Source organism: Aphis gossypii, chromosome 3 (assembly GCF_020184175.1).
Source record: "Aphis gossypii isolate Hap1 chromosome 3, ASM2018417v2, whole genome shotgun sequence".
Taxonomy (NCBI): Eukaryota; Metazoa; Arthropoda; class Insecta; order Hemiptera; family Aphididae; genus Aphis; species Aphis gossypii.
The window spans coordinates 10,091,885-10,113,529 of NC_065532.1; the positions used below are offsets into that span (position 1 = coordinate 10,091,885).

Genomic DNA, 21,645 nt, shown 5'->3' on the forward strand with positions numbered 1-21,645 from the left:
CGCACACGCCTTCCGCCGGCACTGACCATGATATCGATAAATATTAAACCTATTAATTACACATTTGCTACACACATTACACTAATTTAGTAGAATAGCGCCGTTGTAAAACATATTAACATTTAATGCATTAATCGTTTGTGAATACAAATATTCCACACTTCCACCGGTAACAATAGATTAATGATTTGATCAGATAAATATGCAGATAGGTACTTAGTTTCTTAATCATCATTACTACTTATTTGTTGATGTGCTTAGTGGTAAAACAATTTCTATGCCACATTTATGTTTATAACAATAAGTAGGTAATAAGTAATAACCAGTGTAAAAATTGTTCTACAGACTTTTGACAACATTTAAATCAGAATATGATTTATTCAGATGAAAGCATTATATAATTGAACTACATAATTATTACCTGATATAACAAATATATTATAAAACATAATATCTTCATTGTATGTAGTTTACATACATATTGTGTAAAATTTTGGATAAATAAAATGATGATATGTTATACCCGCAATCGAACAACATTGAAATTAAATATTCATATACATTATGATTATGATTGAAATACAATTAAGATTAAAAAAAAATGATTAAACAGTCAGCTTGAAATAGTAATTTTATTTGACAGGGGCAAACGCAGGAATACATTTAGAAAATGGTAAATACATTCTCTTTTTGCAGGAAAAGTTCAAATAATTAGACATAATATATTATTTTTTTGATTTTCTAGATATTTTTAAGAGTATTGACTCCCTCTGCGTTCACCATTGCCATTCAAAATAACATTTTATTTGAACCAAGGAAAAAACACCAATAAAACCAAACAGGATTACAAAAAATAATAATTATACAAGTTTATAAGTAGATATACCATAATAACATTATCCCTTTATCTGAACAAAGATAAAACAAATTAAGAATAACAAAATAAACAAAGAATAAATAATAATATAAATTAGTTATCTATTTAACAAATTTAGAATAAATAATCAAAAATCTGTTGATTAATTATGTATAAATTAATATAATTAAATTGGTTAATAGCTTCATTATCTTTGGTTTGTTTTCAAAGTTCAGATTGAAGAAGTTCAACCATCTAGTCTACATTTATAAAAACAGTTAAACACAATGTAACCATTTTAAACTTTAACGGATTTTTTTTTTTTTTTTTATCAAAATAGTATTAAAAATATTTATCATTATCATATTATATATAAATATATACATGAAACATGATTATCGATTATACACCATACACAATATTTAACAAATTCATAATATATTCATAAATAATCTTTTTTCTAATAGACAACAAATTTACATTAAAAAATTACATTTTTATGCTCAATTTACATTTAAAAATAATAATAAAACAATTCTAAAAATAACTATATACACTAAACAAATTAAAGATATCTAATGTCTACGAAAATATTTTATTGTTCCGTTTTAACAATTATACCGAGATATATTTATATAATATAGAATATGTATACAGAAAGAGGTCTTCAACTTTTATTAAATGATAAACGGTAGTCAATTCCAATATTAATATCAAACAGGGGATAATATTATGAACTAATTTATAGAACTAAATAGTCAGATCCCAAGTTTTATTTAGATGAAAAAAAAATTTAAAAACTTGGTAATAAGCAATCAGTTTTAATCACATTATTGTAGAACATAATCGTTGTTTAAGCTGTTTCAGTAAAATGTTTTAAGTAATAATAAATACTTATTTTCATTTCACAAATAGGTGAAATAATTAAATAATTAAATCAATCTCTATTTTTAAAACATAATTGTTTCCCCTGTAAAATATTATTTTTTAACACCCTTTTTTTCAACAAACTGTAAAACTTATAAATTGAAGTCTATAAATTAAAATTATGGCAAATATCAATGTTTAAAAAATGGTAAATACATCCAAATACATAAAATAAACCAACCTATTTATATATTTATATATATGATCTATATAATATATACCTATATCTTAAATCGAAATAACCATAAAGGTAACTTAATATTTTGAGAATTGTATGTATAAAAAAATAGTCCATTCATTTATCATAACCAAACCTGGATAGTACATTTTAACAAGTAAATTTAAGGAAAAAAATAATTTTAATTTAAACAAACCCCACAATTACCACATAAATTCTTTTGTTTGACACTTAAAAGTTAGCCAACACTCATTGAAAAAGAAACCTTTTTTATATAGTTTCAAATTTCACAGTACACAATTATGTAACTGCATAGATATATAAAAGCTCATGAATTCTTTGAAAATATATGAACAAAAATTACTGTGATGTCATGTAGTTGACAATTATGCACTAGAATAATTGTTAACGCGGAATTGGCCACCCATTTAACTGCACAATTGACCCTTTAACTAATTTCTTGGATTTTAACAAAAATAAACCATTTTTAAAAATTAATTAATTCCAAAAACATAACCAAGAGATTAAAACATATTATATAAGTTAAAATGAGCTTACAAGATTTTTTAAAATATCACGTTAAGCATGCAATTTTGGTCATGACTGGTACTTTGTTTTCTCTTTTTAATTTGAAGGTTCAAAAACTATGTCTATTCAGTCTTTGTTTGGCAATATAGTTCTTTTAGCGCTTTTAACTCTTCAATAAGTGCTTTATTCTGATTTTCTAATACAGATACTCGGTTTTCCAAGCATTTAATATATTCTTTCTTTTTTCGTCTACATTCTCTTGCTGCTTCCCTGTAAAATAATATAAGACATAAATTACTTTAGTCATAATACACTAAACAAGGCAAACATTTTAAGTCAATTTTAGTGTTTAAAATAAAGAAAAGTATTAACTAACACTAGATTTATGTTATTACACCATATTTTCTTATTTTCTAAGTAAGTTACTTACCTAACTAAACTAGAAAACGTAACAGTTTAATCAAAGTTTATTTTATACATTGAACAACAATACAGTATTACAATAGTTTAGTATTTTATAATTATTATAAAAACCTAAATAATCAGTTCTCTAAAATAAAATAATTTATTATTTTATTATTATTATATAATAGATATTAAATATATAGTACCAGTCCAATTATTAACTTATCATTTATGACTAATAAATTACCCTTTATTTATTGATAATTATGATTTTAATGATTTTTTATTATGGCTACTACATTAGGATATCTTTATCAAACTATTATTCAAAGAAGAATGAAAAATTATGAGATTAATATGAGATGTCTAAAATACATCTCCTACAAACATAAAATAAACATAATTATTATAGTTACACCAAAATTCTAAATAAAGAAGAGTGAAATAGTATATTGAAAAAAATGTAAAATATCAAGTACTCAAAAAATTTAGACAAAGTTTAAATAGTAAATTTTTTTTTTAAATATATGAATACCTATACAAAATTTAGAAACAGCAATATAAAATTAGAATCACAATGTGTCCATTATATCAGTCTTTTATTTAAAAAGGAGTATTGGCGATCTCTTTACCAAACAAGCAATCTATGTATTATGATAAAATCTTTATTGACTAAGAATATGATTGAGAAACAAATGTGAATATTAAAATTAAATAATAAATATTATACTAATATATTTTAATAACTCAGTATAGATTACACATTGGAACAGTACCAAATATACTAATCATTAATAAAAATCTAAATATGTATTACAATACTGTTCATGTAAAGGACAAACATATCATTATGCAGTGTAATAATAACTTATAAAATTAATTACCTATTTTTTAATAGTCTCATTTCACGTTTTTTTACTTGGTCTTCGGGTACCAAAGAACTTGTATTTAAAGTGGAACTCCCTCCTTGGGTAACAACTAAAAAATGTTTATAATATACATTTAAACAGAGCTAATTTAAACTATTGGCATTGTATTTAATAAATTTACCAGGTACAAAAAATTGTCCATCCTGACTTGCATACTGCAATATGGTACCACCAGTAGAAGTTGCATTTGACATTGTTAATGTTGGCATATTATGCATATCACCTTGGCTATTTAACTGAATTGATCCAGGAACTGAAATACAAACGAAAATTATTAAAACATATAACAGTGGTTCAAAATTGTCAAGTAATAATTTAAAATACATAAATATTAAGAGCTTACTACAATGTATTGTATACACTATACATATAACTGAAAAACAGTTTGATTATTTATGTAAGGTTAAGTTAAAAAAGTAAATGTTTAAAAAAAAAATAATGAAAAGATAATTATTAAGTAGTTATCATAGATATATTTATTTCAAAAAAATTTTGATGGAAATTTTTTTATTTTTCTCATATTTTATGTTAAATTATTTATCTATTTTTACAATAATTTTATATATATTTATAGTACAAATTGATAGAGCTTGTTAAAAACATTACATAATAAATGTTATGTTTAGAATAATGTACTAGAAATACAGTGTCTACTGTGTCATTATTTCTGATTGACATATCAATTAAGTATTTGTCAGAACTTGTTAAGCATTTATCAAAGTACAAACTTTTGAATTTTCTAAGAATTTTTTTTTGAAATGTCAATAAACAAATTTAGAGAGCTCCAAAAAATCTTGAAAATTTAATACAAGGTTTCTCATAAGTTATTCTTATTGTAGTTAAAAAAATAAGTTTATAAGTGTTTAAAATTCAATTTTTTATGAAAATATGTCAAATTGCAAAAATGTGAAAGTAATTGTGTAAATAAAAATTCATAAATTTGTTTGTATTTATATCTTAAGTTATTAATTTTGGGGTATTCAGTTTATTAAAACATAAATCATCTTTTTCACCATTCAATAGAAAATATATATCCTAGGCTGACAAATCATTTCCAGTCAGAATTGTATTTTGCATGCAATGATTGTCATCACTGGATTCAAATTTAAAACTTCTATGTATAAAAATGATCCACATAGCACCTAATGCATAGCAGAGGGGTACTTGACCACATTTTTTTTTTTATTATAAATTATATTTTTTTAAATCCAAATCCTGATTATAGGAAGGTAATTTTAACATTTTTTTTTTTATAACGTAATATTTTATTATTGTCTATTTAAAATTACTTATTATTAACCATAAATGTTAGATGTGTATTATATATTATAAATATGTTAAGTTATTTATGTAATTTACATACTCTTTTAAAATCAGAATAGAAGAGAATATTAACTTATAATACTTAAACCGGCTATTTATAATTCTCTATGTTAAATACAATACTATTAATTATTAAATAATAAATAATTTATACAATTTAAAAAAAAACCTATTAATACCATAGTATCAGTAATTATGTTTAGAATGTGATAATATTTTTTAATTTAATAAGTTAACTGATAAGTGATATCATACCCGCCCCTGAAGCCTACTCAACACTTAAATGTAATAATGTCTGCTATTTTGTTATATGATCTGATAGAATGTTTTGATATAGGTTTTGACAGTTCACCATTCCATTTAAAATTCACAATAATAAAAAATAAATAATTTTTAAGTTATTGTTATAGTGAACTTTAATAAAATTAATATTGACACAAATTTTAATAAAAGTAAATTATTTTAGCAGTCAAGATTTGTATTGTTAATTAGGTGTTAAAATAAATAATTGATCAATGTATTTTTTTGCCAACTATTCTTCTATACATATTATATTGTATACCTACTGTAGATTTGTATTATTATTATTTACTGCACACTAAATATATTTATTACTCAGAGCAATTTCATACTACTACAACAATAATAATTTAATGTGTTATTTTTTTATCAATACAATTAATATTAATTTCCGTGTTTATTTGTAGGTACAAAAATATATATGCTTAAAGTCTATCATCCTATAACCTATAGTAAATTAAACCTTCACAAATCCAATTCAAACTATCCACATATTATATTAAGTTGTTATAAACACATTAACTCACCAGTTTGGTAATGAGCAGACAGTGAATTTGAAGATAATTCGCTGTCAAGATTTGAATCGCAATCTGAACCAGATGATTCAACCTTTCCGCCTAAACGGAAAATGCAATAGTAATTATTTAATATGTTTGGGAACATACAACACGCGGATAGATCAAACAACCTGCGATATCATTCAAGATCTTCCGATAAGACGGCCTTCTTGTCAAAGCATCGTGGCGTCCTCTTTTGGGGCTATCTTCATTTGCTGATAAGCTTTCATCACTACCAGCTTCAACAACCTTGAAAAGTAATAAGAGACGAAATTATACTATACTTTAACAAGTCAACAGATAACAAAATAACAAATAAGTCTCACACAAGCACAGTCGATTTACAACATTTCAATAGCAAGAAACGATTATCATTATTATTGTCATTAATTGGACGATATAAAAATATACTACTACCTGAAGAGTTTGTATATTTCCTTGAGGGGTTTGTATAACTGAATTCGGTTTGCTTAACAATATGACGTTGCCTTTGGTGAGCATGGTGCCTTGCGTCGCTGTCTGGATGACTGACTGCTGGTTCGCCTGAATGACTGAGTGCACCTGTCAACAGTTATTTACCGACGTGAGAAAGACAAACACAGATCATCGGTATAAATGCAATGCACAAACAGCGCTGTTTGACGCAAACGACTTACCGACGTGACGACAATTGGACTGCCGGTACCCTGAGAGACGAGGGCGTCAACTGAACCGCCAGTCCCATTTTCTTCTACCATACCGTCCATAACACGATCAGATCGTCGTTACGTCCTACGCAAACGAATAAAACAACACTTGAACATGGCGCAACTTTTAAAAGGCGGCAGAGTATAAAGTCCTACACGACGACGGCAGTGCAGGGATGATCGGTGCTCGCGCGTAAGTGCATACACAAAAATTATTTTCGTATAATAAATGATTAGCGTAAGAGATTACTATGAATACGACGATGGTCGCATCGTCCGGTGTCCGTCTGCCGGCGGTGAACACGGAAAATAAAAATAATAATATTATTATTACACTCTCGGTTTGTTTACGATATTTTAATTCGTTTTCTGACGTCGCCGGGCCGTCTCCGCGGGTATTCGACACCGGGTGGTCCGCCGCGAGTTTGTCGCTCGGGTAGGGGTACGACAACGAAAATAAATAAAGCCGACGGCGGCGGCGGCTGTGATAACGCGGCGCACGGATGATTGTAAGATTTCGCGGGCCGGCCTTCGCACGACGACAACGACCGTTGTCGTCGTCGCCGTCGCCGGACGGACGTCGTGACCGGAACATTGCCCGGACGATTAAAAAAAGTGTTTTAATATCAACGATTGACGATTTTAATCCAAACACGACGTCGTTATCGCGATTTTCGTCGTACGCGCGGCCGGACGCGATTTGGCGGCAACGGCCGGAGGAAGACGTTTTCGTGTCCAAACCGCGAAACGAGACGATCGAAAACGGGCGGACCGTAAACGGGGACCGGTGACGGCGAACGCGAACGCAAACGATAAAATCGTAACGACGACGCGGACGGACGTCGGACAGCGGCGTCGGCGGCGGCGGCGACGACGACGCCGAGAGAGATAGGTACGGAGGAGACACACACGGGAGTGATGACAACACAACAAGGTATATAGCGAGCGCGCGGCCCCGTAAGCCCGCCGCCGTTACTTACCAGCAGTCACAATGTTACGTCGTACGAGAGCTTGGTCCTGCGATCCGACTGGCCCGAGCGAGTGCTACGTAGCAGCCACGTCAAATGACGTCTGACGGCGGAGTGGGGTGCGGGCGGCGCGCACGGAATTCTGCGTCATCAAAACAGGAATACGGCGGCCGCGCCGACCGCACCGCTCCCCCGCCGCCGCCGGCCACTACCACAACCGAACACGCCGCCGCCGCCGCCTCCGTCACGACCGTCGTCGTCGTAGTCGTCGTCGTCGTCCGCCACCTCCTCCCCGCGCCCCCGTTGCAGCGTGGTGCACCGGCGGCGGGGCCGTGGGAGGGAGGCGCTCGTCGTACGCCGCCGCCCGCCGACGATCGACCGGTGGCACAGGCGCACCATCGCCGCCGCCGCCGCCTGCCCACTTACACACGATCTACGCCGCCGATGTTTTTTTTTTTTTTTTTTTCGTCATGCCCTTCGAACGCTCGCGCGATTACTAATTTCATTTTTTTTTTTTTTTTTTTTCACTCTATCCTCACTCGGACGCGCATCATCGCCTATAATTATAATATTATTAATATTTTTGTTTTATCGAATTATAATCAATTATCCGAATGCCGCCGCCGCCGTGCTCTTGGTACGAACGCGCGAGTCCGACGATCTTATATTGGCGGGTGGGGGAGTGGTGGTGGTGTTGAAGCATGTATACAGAACGGTTTCGGGGACGTGTGGTAGTAATTTTTTTCAAAAAAAAAATTTGTATAAACGCATGAGTTTCGAGTTAAATTTGAGCCTTGCAGGTCTGCCCAGACACTCGAAAGTCTGCGCCTGTGGACTAAGAGTTTACTCGGTACCCGAGTAAAATTACGTGATCAACAACTAATTATTTTGCAACTGCCGATAACGTAGAATGCCCAAAATACGTCGGTGATGAATGTTTTGCGGTCGATCTACGCGTTTCGCCGACGACGATCGAGCTACTCGCGAGTCGCTGCGCGCGTCTTGCCCACGCTCGCGTACGAAAATAGAAAAACGGACGTGGTTTCAAAGTTTACACTTCGCGAGCTACAGCGTGACCAGCACGACTCTTGAGTGCAGCGAGCAGGGGACGGGGGTACCCGAATAGGTGGTTGAGCGTCGGCGAATTAATTTATCATCGTTGTGTTAGTGCTGGGTCGAAAACTCGCAACGGTTATCGCGGCGTTCGATGGGAAAAATAATAAAACAGTCGTCGTCATCGAGCTATTTCGATATTTTTCATTTTAATTACTAATTATATTTTATAATGTATACACAACATTAACAATGTCAAAAACGTATAATAATGTGCACGGCGTATTGGGTTCGGTTAACCTTGTTCACGTCACCCAGGCCATCCCCTCCCCCCGTCCGATAAGTCAGTGCCGTATAAATCGTATAATAGTACTCGTCAAAAATCGTTTCGTTGACGGGGCGCTTTAACACATGGTTATTTTACATTAATTTACACATTATTATTATTATTATAGCTGTTAATACGTTTGAAAAAGACGTCGCTATCCAAATATTATATATTATATTATTATGTTATTACTTATCTGTAATCCGGTTACACGCGTGGTCGAGTATATTACTAAACTGGCGGCGGGCAATGTGCGTTATATTATGGTCGTAAATTTTTCAATATTATAATATCAAATACATTATTTTCAATTCAGCGCATAAATTATGATTATTAGTACGCCGTGCCGTGCGCGCGTCTTACAAACGGAAAATTTGTATTCAAAAGAAAACACGTTTAACGACAGACACGATTAGAACACCGCCAACAGACATTGCGTACGGTGGTTTATTAGGGCTATCGACATTTTTACGAATTTCTTACCGACGTCGCGACAACGCGACTATTGTTGCGTGGTCACTGGTCGGTACAGTACATTTTAATGATTATAAATTTATAACCATTATAAGTCTAATAATTAAAGTTATCGTTTTAGTAAACGCTGCGCGGTGAGATTAAAGCACGTTAAACCGTTGAAAATCGTTTTTATTAAATACATAATAATTATTGATTATTATAATACGATAAATATTGACAATATTTTTCTAGTCGTGAAAAACAGAAAAACACGGTTGATAGGGGGGGGGGGAGGGAGAGAAACCGTGGATGTGACTTCATCGGTTTGCGCGCGAAACGCTCCACAAATCGAAATGTGTACCTACTTAATGACTCGCTGTTGTTACAGACATCGCTCGGCGGCGATAATATGTTTGTAATAATATATTATAATTATTGTGTCCATTGCGTATAAATACAATATAATTGCATATATTATATTATTACATTATTATTGTAAGACTGTCTACGAACGTTTAAAAGCTAATGGAATAGGTATCTGCGTTGTTTTATATTATATAATAATGAATGTGAACGGTGCGATTTGAAAAAAATAAAATAAAACCACCTTACTACACGAACACACGGTGAAATAGTTGAAAATGTTCAACTATTTGGTATGTACATATTATATTATGGTAATACGGTTTACACGGAAAACGATGTCAGTACATTAAGCCGATGAAAATCTTTTCATTTAGAAATTAAAGTATTGCATTATTATTGTTCGAAAAGCAGAAAACCGCAGAAGGGGACATTGCGTTAAACGCGTAAAACGCTCCACTAATTGAAATGTATTACGCATCAACAAAATTACATAATATATTATAATTATTATTATTTATTGTGTACGAACGCTTAATGAAATACCTACGAATTATTACGATGATTTATATACTTTATTAAACATACTGCCAAGTCTAAATGACTTAATGACACGATTTAAAATAAAATATTTATCCAAGTATATAGTTAATTAAAAAAAACTATAAACCTAATCACGTGGTGCATCCATAGGCAGGGTCTGTGTTCGGCGTGTTCACCGGGTCCGGACCCGGTTTGCAATATAACTGCACAACTGTGAAGAATATTTCGTAACATTCGGTAGGTAAATTAAACGAAGTAGAAAACCCCATTGGACAGCCCCTCCCCACACGTTTTTCGTTAGCTACTGAATAAAGTGCATTGCATATTTTCAACTATTAACAATTTAGTATATTATGGTAACGCGTGTTTTACACGCGGACAGCTGTAAACAGTGTAATAGTATTATAAACCGACAATTATCTTTGTGTTATTAAATTAGCCTAACCTAACCGCAGAGGAGACACTGCGGTATGATTGCGGTTCGCATGCAAAGCGCTCCATAAATCGAAAATGTATTTGACGACGCGTCGTTGTTGCCGGTCGCTCGACGACGATAACATTTAATTATTTATTTTGTACCTATCACGCATTAACGTATTTGCAAATATTAAAATTGCGTACGAATTTTTAAAGAAATACCTGCCATGTTAGGTGCGTATACTATCGAGCATGGACGACGCGATTTGAACAAAAAAAAAACTATTTGTAGATTATTTATAAAAATTACGATAAATTCCCGGTTTGCTTAATAATATTTTCTATTACACGTATAACCTAACCCGTTCCGAATCGCGGAATTGCAGAAATAAAAAAAAAACACACACATACATTTTTTATACGGAAAACCCAACCACACTGGGCCATCAAGGTCGTCGAGATACGCGCTGCTAAATTATATTATACTACAACTACTACCTATTATACTACTATTACTAGGTACTTTTAATAATAATAATATTCGAATCAAAATATTATACTATGTATGTCCGTGAATTGTATATATAACTCGTTTATTAGTTGTAGTTCGGTTGAAAATCTATAATACTATGTACCTATACAATGTTATATTTGCAGACGTACTGCAGCAAAAGTATATCGCAAACATAGGTGATCCTATGTTTTCATTTAATAATGAATTTATTCAAATCCTGATTTTTGTTTTTCTTAAGAGAAAATAGAAATTTGTATACATTTTCAAAATAAGCATAATATATGAATTTTCGAATTTTTAAATACATACCTATACCTACTATACTTAAAGACCATATTTTCAAATTATTTAGATTGTTTGTTCTACTTAAAGCTATACAAATAATTTATTTTTCAAATAATAATCCTCTATTGTAATTAATTTATTTGTGCAGATAATTTTCCTGAAAATTATTTTGATGTACCTAATTTAAAATTCGAACGAGTGGTAAGTTGAAGTATTTTTAAAATCTTTAAAAATCAGATTTTTGATAACTAAAATATTTTTAAAAATAAAGTATGGTCATGTTTGGTGAAACACCCTGTATAAAACCCGATTCAGTTTTTGACATGTTGTACTTGTACACATAAATATTTTAAGACATTAAACAAGAAAACATTATGAAGTAGGTACCTATAGTTAACAAATTAAAATTTATTATGAATTCAAAACCATTTTCGCCAAGAGATTATATTTAATTCTATCAAGTGGAGAGAAAAAAATTAATTAAAAATTAAATCTATTTAAAAAAAAAACGTAGTCAGCAATTTTATACTCTTAGTCTTAACCACTCTCATATTTTTTATCTTTAGGACAGTCCTGGGTACATATTTATATGGTTGTCATTTATTCAAAATTATAATACGAGACACTCCAATGACTACATTCAGAAGGGTACTCACTAGAAAAAACTTCACTAGACTGACTGTATTCAGTATACATACTATTGTGATATTATAGTAATACAGTGATCATTCCGCGCGTCATTGTATCCATTATCTATATACTAGTTTGAGTTCCAGTGACGTTAAAAAATTAATTCACTAATCACTATAATTATGATAATTGATTTGATTAAAATATATTTTGTTTAATTTTTTGCTATTTATACACAGTGAATAATAATTAATTACCTATACAGGACTATTTTTTAAACACCAGTACCTTGTTATTTCCCTAAACTGGGATGATATACTGGAACCGCATTTAAAAACCAGTATATTATTTCGGTTCGAAATTCAGAATGATGAACTGTGGGGGCCGGGAGGTATTTATTTAACTTAAAAGTATTAAATTCTTCACTTGTGCGTATAGTTAAATGATTATTTTTAGATGGTTTAATATATATAACAATATATTATATTATCCATAATAAATAAACATAAAGTCATAAACAAAAAATAAATAAATAATAAAGTATCTGCACCTTACGTTTATATGACTTAAAATGTCTCTTATAATTTTTAATAAATACTTTATTTATTAAGAACGTCCAAGATCCATATAATAAGTAATCCACAAATGCATAGACTTTATTCTTTTTACTTCCATTTTTTAATTTGAATTATAGGTTATAATTACCTATACCTATATATATAGTTAAATGTTATGAATGCATTCTGTGTGAGCTCTTAGAGGGGTTATACATTATTTTACCAGTCGAAATCGGAACAAATATCGAACCTATAAACGTATATATTATATTAGCCATTAGGTATACTTAATATTATATAGTTTCCGTGATAATATTGTTATTAGGTACGCGACGCGGCGCGGCGGTACCTTTAATAAACATATACATATTACATGTAGGCATACACCGCTGTGTCGGTGCATTGGATTTTTACATCTTACCATGCTCAAATCAATGTCGAAATCGATTTTCATTTTATAGTCAGTAGTTACCTACATGTCTACATACCATACTAGCCTTGTGTGCGCGAATAAAACACCACCATAGCACCATTAACACCTGTATAAAAATATATTATACACGTGCCTGTCGTACCTATATTTTACCATATATTATATAAGGTACATACAAGCAACCAGTTATATTATGCATATTATCGTAGTTATTGATTTTTGACCATGAGTTTCGGCGATCGCGGTGTATATTATATAATATTTGTTTAAGTATACTAGGTAAATACTATTATTGTGATACTTATATATACACATTGTTTAGTCATAAACCTATAAGTGAAGGTATCACATAAGTAAGTCGACATGTTCCATTTACACTTGATTTCATGGAAATAATATTAGATTTATTTTATTTACAAATTGTTTAATTATTGTTATAACCAGTAGTATATTGATAGTATCCGTGAGTATACTAAGCTTTTTTACGCAAGTAGATGGCAATGGTAAAAACTTTATATCACTAGGTAAAAAAAATTTTTTTGCTCAAAATTTTTATTTTATTATAGCCTTTATTATTATTTGTTATATAGAAACAATTATAAACAAATATACCATGTACTTAATATTTTTAAATATAGTCTTTCTTGCAGATATTTATTGTAATATTTTCCCAAACAAAAATGATGAAAACCCAATGGGAAACGTAAAAAGAAACATTAGGTACTTACTTATTTTTGGACATTTAAATTCAGAAAAATTACATAACTATTTAATTTACCCACAAACCGTCTATAAGGTAGATAAAAGGTCGCTGGCACTCGAAATATTTTTTGACAATCGGCTGCAGCTATCTATTAAATACCATCTGAGAATTAAATATTGTATTATTATTATTTATTTAAAGGTATAATATACAACCTATTTCCTAGGAACAATAAGAATATGTGATAACAAAATTAATTTTTTTTACACGATTAAAATATTAAAAATTACATTAAATGATATTAGCTATATTCGGCTATAATATAGGTACTAGTATTTATAATCAAAAATATAACATACCTAACAAGTATTTCTATAATCACTACAATAATATGTATAGGAACAATTACAGCCTGCAGCCTACTACACTACCACTATACCAGCTATTTAGATTAATTTACATAATAATTATTAATATTATATATTATATACTTGATTTCAACAATTACTATGATTATTCTATAGGTTGTAATAATATTATTTATTCATTTTTCAACTAAACATTATACAATAATGTAGTAATATTTAATACATAAATAAGTATTATTATATTTGAAACGTCAATATCGTTGCTTATCGTATAAAGAGTGCTCCAAAAATCACACAAGTATGTTCTTATGATCATGTAGTATGAATAAATTTCTAAACCGACTTGTAGAATATTGTTCATAGTGTGCAATCTAATATTAGCAATAAGGACCTCTAATTCATTAGCTATTAGTAGTAAGGAAAACTGTTTAATTTTTTTTTTTTTTTACAGCACTTATTTGATATTTCAACAATCTTTGTTTGAATTAAGTACTTAATACTTTTAAGCGAAGTGCGAAAAATCTATCAATTAAAATAATTTAGTAAAACGTAAGTTAATTTTATTTAAAATTAGATAATTTTTTAATTCAGGAAATAATAATCTTGAAAATGTTGACAGATTTTATTATTATAATAATGTAATTAGTAGACATTTGTCCAAAACAATTTTTTAACATTTTAACTATAAAATGTTTAAGACAATATATTTTTTTAATTCCAAGCTAAACAAAGAAACTTTAGAAACTATATAAATAAATAACTACTAGTATATAATAATAATATATATTATTACTATATTAAGTACGAGTAGATTGGAAAATAATGTTTTTTTTTTGCGAGCAATACAATTATCTAGATCGAAACTTCTTAGTTTTAAATTAAACAGAAATTGTACATAAGACAGTGCATAGGTATCTATATTGTGGTAATGTGGTATATACTATACTATTATACCATATAGACTTCTTGCCTAAAATTAAAATACTGGCTACTTCATCTACTACTATTACTATACTACTATTTACTATACTACATTACTACTATTACTATTATCAGATACAACTAGTAATTTTACGTTTATGCATTATGCGACATTCTCATTCTCATAAATAGTGATTTTCCTAATGATTAGTAATTTATAAACAGTCAGCGCTCGTTAATGAAATTAATGCAAATTATCAGCTACATATTTGATATTCGTTTCATACTAAAGTTATCAAACCGCATTCGATTTAAATATAAACGATGAATAAAACGAATATATTACAATTGTTGTTAAAACATGCGTCTAACGATAGACAAATTCATTAATCATTATTGTATAATAAAAGTAAATAAAAAAAAAAACAATTTTCAACTCATCCATACTAATATACAGTGGCGAAAATTTCGCGTGTATAGATAGATATTATTATACATTTATACATTATTGAATTGTATATTATCATATTATAAGATACAAGCTAGTATTGGTAGGTACGATTGGTATACGTACGATATTGCCTTAAGTTTTCTCCAAAGAGTTATTTGTTCAATATTTACATAACCATTACCGAAACGAGCATACTCAAAACTATTAAAACTGTATTATATTATGGGTATAAAATGCGTTTCTTTATAAAGTATATTAGTTATAACTTTTAATATACTGTCGTCAACTTGTCTGTATTCCATTACATTTTGGAGTAGTAAATTAACATATACATATAAACTTTAATGCTTAAATTCTATAGGTACTGAACGAAATATTTTAGCAAGCTTACAATTCAATAGTATTATCTATTTATTTATTTATTTCCTTAAACGATCAATCAATATATGATAATATTATAAAAATATTTCTATGATATTATAATATACAACGTGAAATCTTTATAATAGTGAATTTTTGCTTACATTAATTCAAGTAATTTATAAAAATAAATTTCAAAAATTTTTGTTTAATGACTTAAAATTATCTAAAAAAAATATTTCTAAAATTAACCGAGACCTTTTGAGACAATGAATATTTAGTATTAAATCAACCATTCAGTATAAATGTACAATATGTGATAATGTGTTATAAATGATAATTAATAGATAATAATGAAAATTGGTAATGTAAATTTATAATAAGTAGTAATGAATGCATCCACACAAATTTCGGAATTATTGGATTATAGATTATAATACATTATATTTGCTATAATCGATTACTGAATATACGATTATGTTGGGTATAATATTAGATCATTGTATAAAACAACTCAAATAAGTCATTATCGGTAAGACGGTAACACATGTTATAAATGTATAATATCTATTTCTTGTTTATATATTATGGTTTGTGTCATTTATTATGCTCATTTTCAACAGTATATAAAAATCAAATTTAATTGCAATGATTATACTTGCAGGCTTATTATTACTCTAGTTATTTTAATTATTTTAGCTTATAAATTAATATATTAAGATAAAATAGTGTTTTCAAAATTATTAATACTACTTAAATATAATTATAACATGCTTACATAGGTATCTGTCGTAATATAATTTATGCACAAGTGTTTGATTTCAGTCGTTTTTAACATTAACATCAACTAAACATAATTTTTAAAATTCTAAATTTAATGGATTATTGTTTTTATTTGAAAAAGTTAAACTTAAAAAATTGTCAACCATTTTCGCAAAAAAACAATATGTCACTTACAATGAAACTTAGGATTTTTTAAATCAAGTAAATTGTCACGTTTAAATTAAAAAAATCAATATTCACGATCGTAACACGAGTCAAGTGAGATAAGAATGCGTAATATAAAAATCGCTGACCAATACATTTTTCAATTTAATTTGTTTATTTTTGGCCCTCTTCAACGAGTCACTGCGGTATTAATTATTGATAAAAAAAAATAAATACATACATTATTTAAGTATACTTATTACTTATACGTTCACTTTTGGTTGTTCATTAACTGAAAATTTACTGACACAAATAAATATTATGTAAAAATAATCAAACAATAATTTTTAATACTTTAAAAAAGCTAATTTCTGTACAGTACTGTCAGTACTCTATAAACTATAGTATCTGTATGTAATAAGTACTTATATAATTGTTAATAGTGAATTACTATATTATATATTTTACCATAAAATGGAAGTATCATGATTCATGAGTGATGAGTTTATATTGTAAAACGTTTTGTAATATAAATATATAATGCTATATATTGCTACACATATGTACATACATTTATACATCGTCGATTGTAGACCTAAGTATAACTATACAACATACATTATATATGGTGTGATTCATTAAATGCCGTCATCATTTATTTTTCAATTTCGAATTTACTAAAAATATAAATGTTGAAATATTAATAACTACATAGGCATGTATCAGAAACCCACATTTTCAATACCAATATAATTTTTATATTATTATTTAGGATATATTTTTTGATATTTCAAACGTTTTTATCAAAATAAATAATATGATTTTTTTGAAAAATATCAAGAAATCGAAATCGAAATTTGAATGAGTAGTTTCTGAGTTATTTAAGTTTATGCATACCAATTAAAATAACCCATAATGATAATTTACTCATAATTTAAGTTATAATATGTAATATTTAGTATTTTAGTATCATATATTTATTACTTGGAAATTTTTTACTTACCTATACAATGTATTAATATTAATTACTATAAAAATTAGTTATTTTTATTAATTCGCCATAGCACTTATTATGTTTTATAAATGTGTTAAATGAAATATGTAATATTATTATCCTAAATGTCTATCTTAAAGTGTAATAGCTCAGAAATATATTCGTCCGAATTTAGATTAATATACATAAAACGTTTTAAAAAAATTGTACTTGTTTGGAAAAAAAATTTGTATCGTTATGGGATACTTCTTATAAAGTTTTATATAAAAATTAAAAGTTTAAAAATATGATCGTTTGGTATACGTAAAAATGCCATACATAAAAATTTAAATAAATTTATTATTGAAAGAAATAAAGGGTGGTGAATGTGCTTAATGAAACACCCTGTATATAACTCACTTGAAGGTTTTTCAGCCCCCTTTCTTAACTCGCTGTTCTAACGGCTCAGTGGCCTCTTATTTATTATTCCCATGACGTTCAAAGGAATAAAATAATAATGAGAGCAAATAAAAAGTTTGTATAGGCACCCGCCTTACTGCAAGTATTCATATATATATTATGTAATACTTAGGTATAAGTATAATGGCCTCGCATTAGTTTACCATGCGCTGGTGAACATTTATTTAATAATTTTTTTATCAATCACAGTTTCCAATCGATTTTACATTACTAATACTAGTAATACTGGTAAATATACCTAAGCTACACATAAAAACCGCAGGTATTACTTAATGAATCTACCAAATATGTCAATAACCGCCAATTTCAGTGATAGTAATTACTATTGACAAGATTGAAGAATAAAACAGCGATAAATACATTTAAAAAACATGTATAGTTATAATGTGATCTATTTACCTGTATCTGCGTCTTATTTATTATATTATGCTTACACGATTTAAAGAAATGACTGATAATCTGAGTGTATCGTTGTTAATTCTAATATTTAGTTTTTTTTTTTAAGTTTTTGCGCATTATTTGTTAAGGAAAATAATTAGGTCATATTGTTTAGCCATTTTATTTTTACATGTTCTTACCTATATTATAATTTATAACACACTTATATACAGTTAAGTAGTTCAATACATACAAGTATATCATTACGACGTTATTACAAAAATATTTGGTAAATATGTATTTACTTTTACGTGGAATTTCAATGTAATAATTTAAAATAATTTAATAAAATATTACAGTTTGTTAAATCTTGTGAATTAATCTATTAAACTTCAACACTTATTCATGTACTTTCAATACCCACTTATATCTATTTAGAATGTTTGTATATTTACTCAGGTAAGTTATATATTAATTCTGTATCTAATTACACAAATATGCGTGTTAGTGTATATACATTGTGATGTATCTATGTATACTAAATTTATTGTTTATGGCTTAAAAAGGTTTAAGAAATCACGAATAAATATATTATTGTATACATTTAGATAAATAACATACTTGACTTGACATAAATACACACGTCACATGTATACACACGTTTAGTGTCAAATACAGTTAATTAGTAAATAATAATTCTCTGCAATGTTTGCGCGTTGAATTAACAATATGATTATACATAGACGATGCGAAATACCATAATAATATAATATGCGTTACAATTTTATGTAAGGACCTACTTATGTAATTATGCATATATACTCTGTATAAAGTAGACAGGGATGGAAAAGATATGTTGAAAAAATATATCTATAGATGCATGATACTATAGTAGGTACCTACTATACACTAGATCTAAAAAAAAATTATTAGGTTATTAGTTTTAAATTTTAAAAGAATATTAATTATTATAATACATATATACATAAAACATGATTTTATCATATTATTTTTTAAACTAAAAAAAGTTTAAGTTGGAACAATAGATACGCATTTAACTAGTTAAAAAATTGACAAAATGTTTAATTATATTGCATTTTTAAAACGTTTAACTTTTTAATTAGTTATTGCCCACCTTATAATTATTTTTACGAGCGATGCGACTCATTGTGTGGTATGAACATTCGACGACATTTTACAACAGAGGATTACTTTTAATTGCAATAATCATGTATACGATATACCTACTATAAATATAAATTATGATTTATATCATTAATACCTATACAAGAACGCAAAAATACAACAATACTGCGTGTGTAAATAAATTAGACCAATTTATCAAAAACTCATAGATACCTTCCATATAATATAAACATTTATCTACAGCCTCAGAACATTATGGTCTATTGATATAGACAGTACATAACATAATATAAGATATCTAACTATCAAAGTAAATAATGACTGAAAGTCTGTGTAGAAATAACTACATTTTACCACTAGCAGTACATCTATATTAAAGTGGTACGTGCAGATTGTTTCGGCGAGAGATGAAATTATAATACTTATATTAAATTGGACGGTCAGGGGTTCTGACGGTGAGCGATATCCCGTGTACTTAAGTGGACATTTTGAGATGGCGTGATTTGTTACGATAAGGGGATTCGTGTACTACACTACTACGTAAAAGTTCGTCATATTATATTATATGGAAAAATCGAGAAATTCGCGTTGGCGACATGTTTGTTATTATTAAAATATTAAGCCCGATTAAAAATATACTTTACCAACATTTTTCGAAACAACATTTTACGCAGACCACAATTTGAAATATATAGGTACAAAATATATTCTAAAGTACCTATGATAACTAAAAAAAATTACAAAACGTTGTATATTAGGTTTTACTACTCATAATGTTTAAGCTATACATGGCTTACATAATTCAATAATTGTACATCTACCGACCTATAAAAACATTATCGACACCGACGAGCTACATAAAAATAATAATAATAATAATAATAAGGTAATATAATAGCGCAGTAATGTGTACTGAGAAGAAATAGTGTTTTTAAACGTCTGAAAATGTAAATACACGTGTATACGCTGTGTTTTATAGATACTATACATAAGTATTAGTTACAATACAGCTAACGTACTTACTACCTATGTATTATAAATAAGACATTTTTTTAAAGAACAATGTACAAATGGCCAGCGGCGGACACGGGGGGGTTTGGGGGTTCAAACCCTCTCCGAAATGAATGGATGATTACACACACACATGCCATACATATATTATAGGTATTATATATACCTATTTGTAAAGTTATCAACAAAATCGTGTTTGAGTATTCGGTAAAAAAATATCGTATGTACATAATAATATTATGTATAGTACGACAACGAGTCACGGGGATTACGTCATCGGGTGACGTCATTCATATAATATGACCGCGTACTACATCACAAACACAATCGCAGCAGGGGCGCATTTATGGGTGGTAAGGGTTTTCGCCGAGTCGCGCGCGCCGGCGCGCATCTTTAAATATTATAAAAATTATAATGGTATATTATGTGAGAGTTTAAACTTTAAACTTTAAACGTGTACGCTTAGTACGCAATTATTGTTTTTATTTTTGAACAATATTATTATCAAATAGCCCCAGTAATAATACCTGTTGTGATCTGTTCAACATAGCAAATTTAAATAATAAAATGTATAATACGAAATTTCAATGATTTATTTAAAAGTTATGTTCAGAGCCGGTTATTATCACGAACATCTCTATTCGCTATTTATGTATAATTGGCTAAAATATTCATTGTCGAAAGTCAACGA

At 28.9% G+C, this 21,645-nt stretch overlaps 1 protein-coding gene across 2 annotated transcripts; it reads right to left on the reverse strand.

Annotated features, from left to right (window-relative positions):
- Nucleotides 1-618: 618 nt before the first annotated feature.
- On the reverse strand, nt 619-7,833 carry LOC114126510 (cyclic AMP-responsive element-binding protein 1). Of its 2 annotated transcripts, none has more exons than XM_027990469.2 (8): nt 7,670-7,833; nt 6,660-6,774; nt 6,421-6,564; nt 6,135-6,252; nt 5,974-6,063; nt 3,945-4,076; nt 3,779-3,872; nt 619-2,759 (listed from the first exon to the last, which is right to left on the reverse strand). In XM_027990469.2, the coding sequence occupies exons 2-8, from the start codon at nt 6,747-6,749 to the stop codon at nt 2,612-2,614; spliced, it is 816 nt and encodes a 271-aa protein (XP_027846270.1). In that variant the 5' UTR covers nt 6,750-6,774; nt 7,670-7,833; the 3' UTR covers nt 619-2,611. The 2 variants fall into 2 exon arrangements, with proteins under 2 accessions (XP_027846270.1, XP_027846269.1); XM_027990468.2 differs by having other exon boundaries at nt 6,418-6,564.
- Between the last annotated feature and the right edge of the window lie 13,812 nt (nt 7,834-21,645).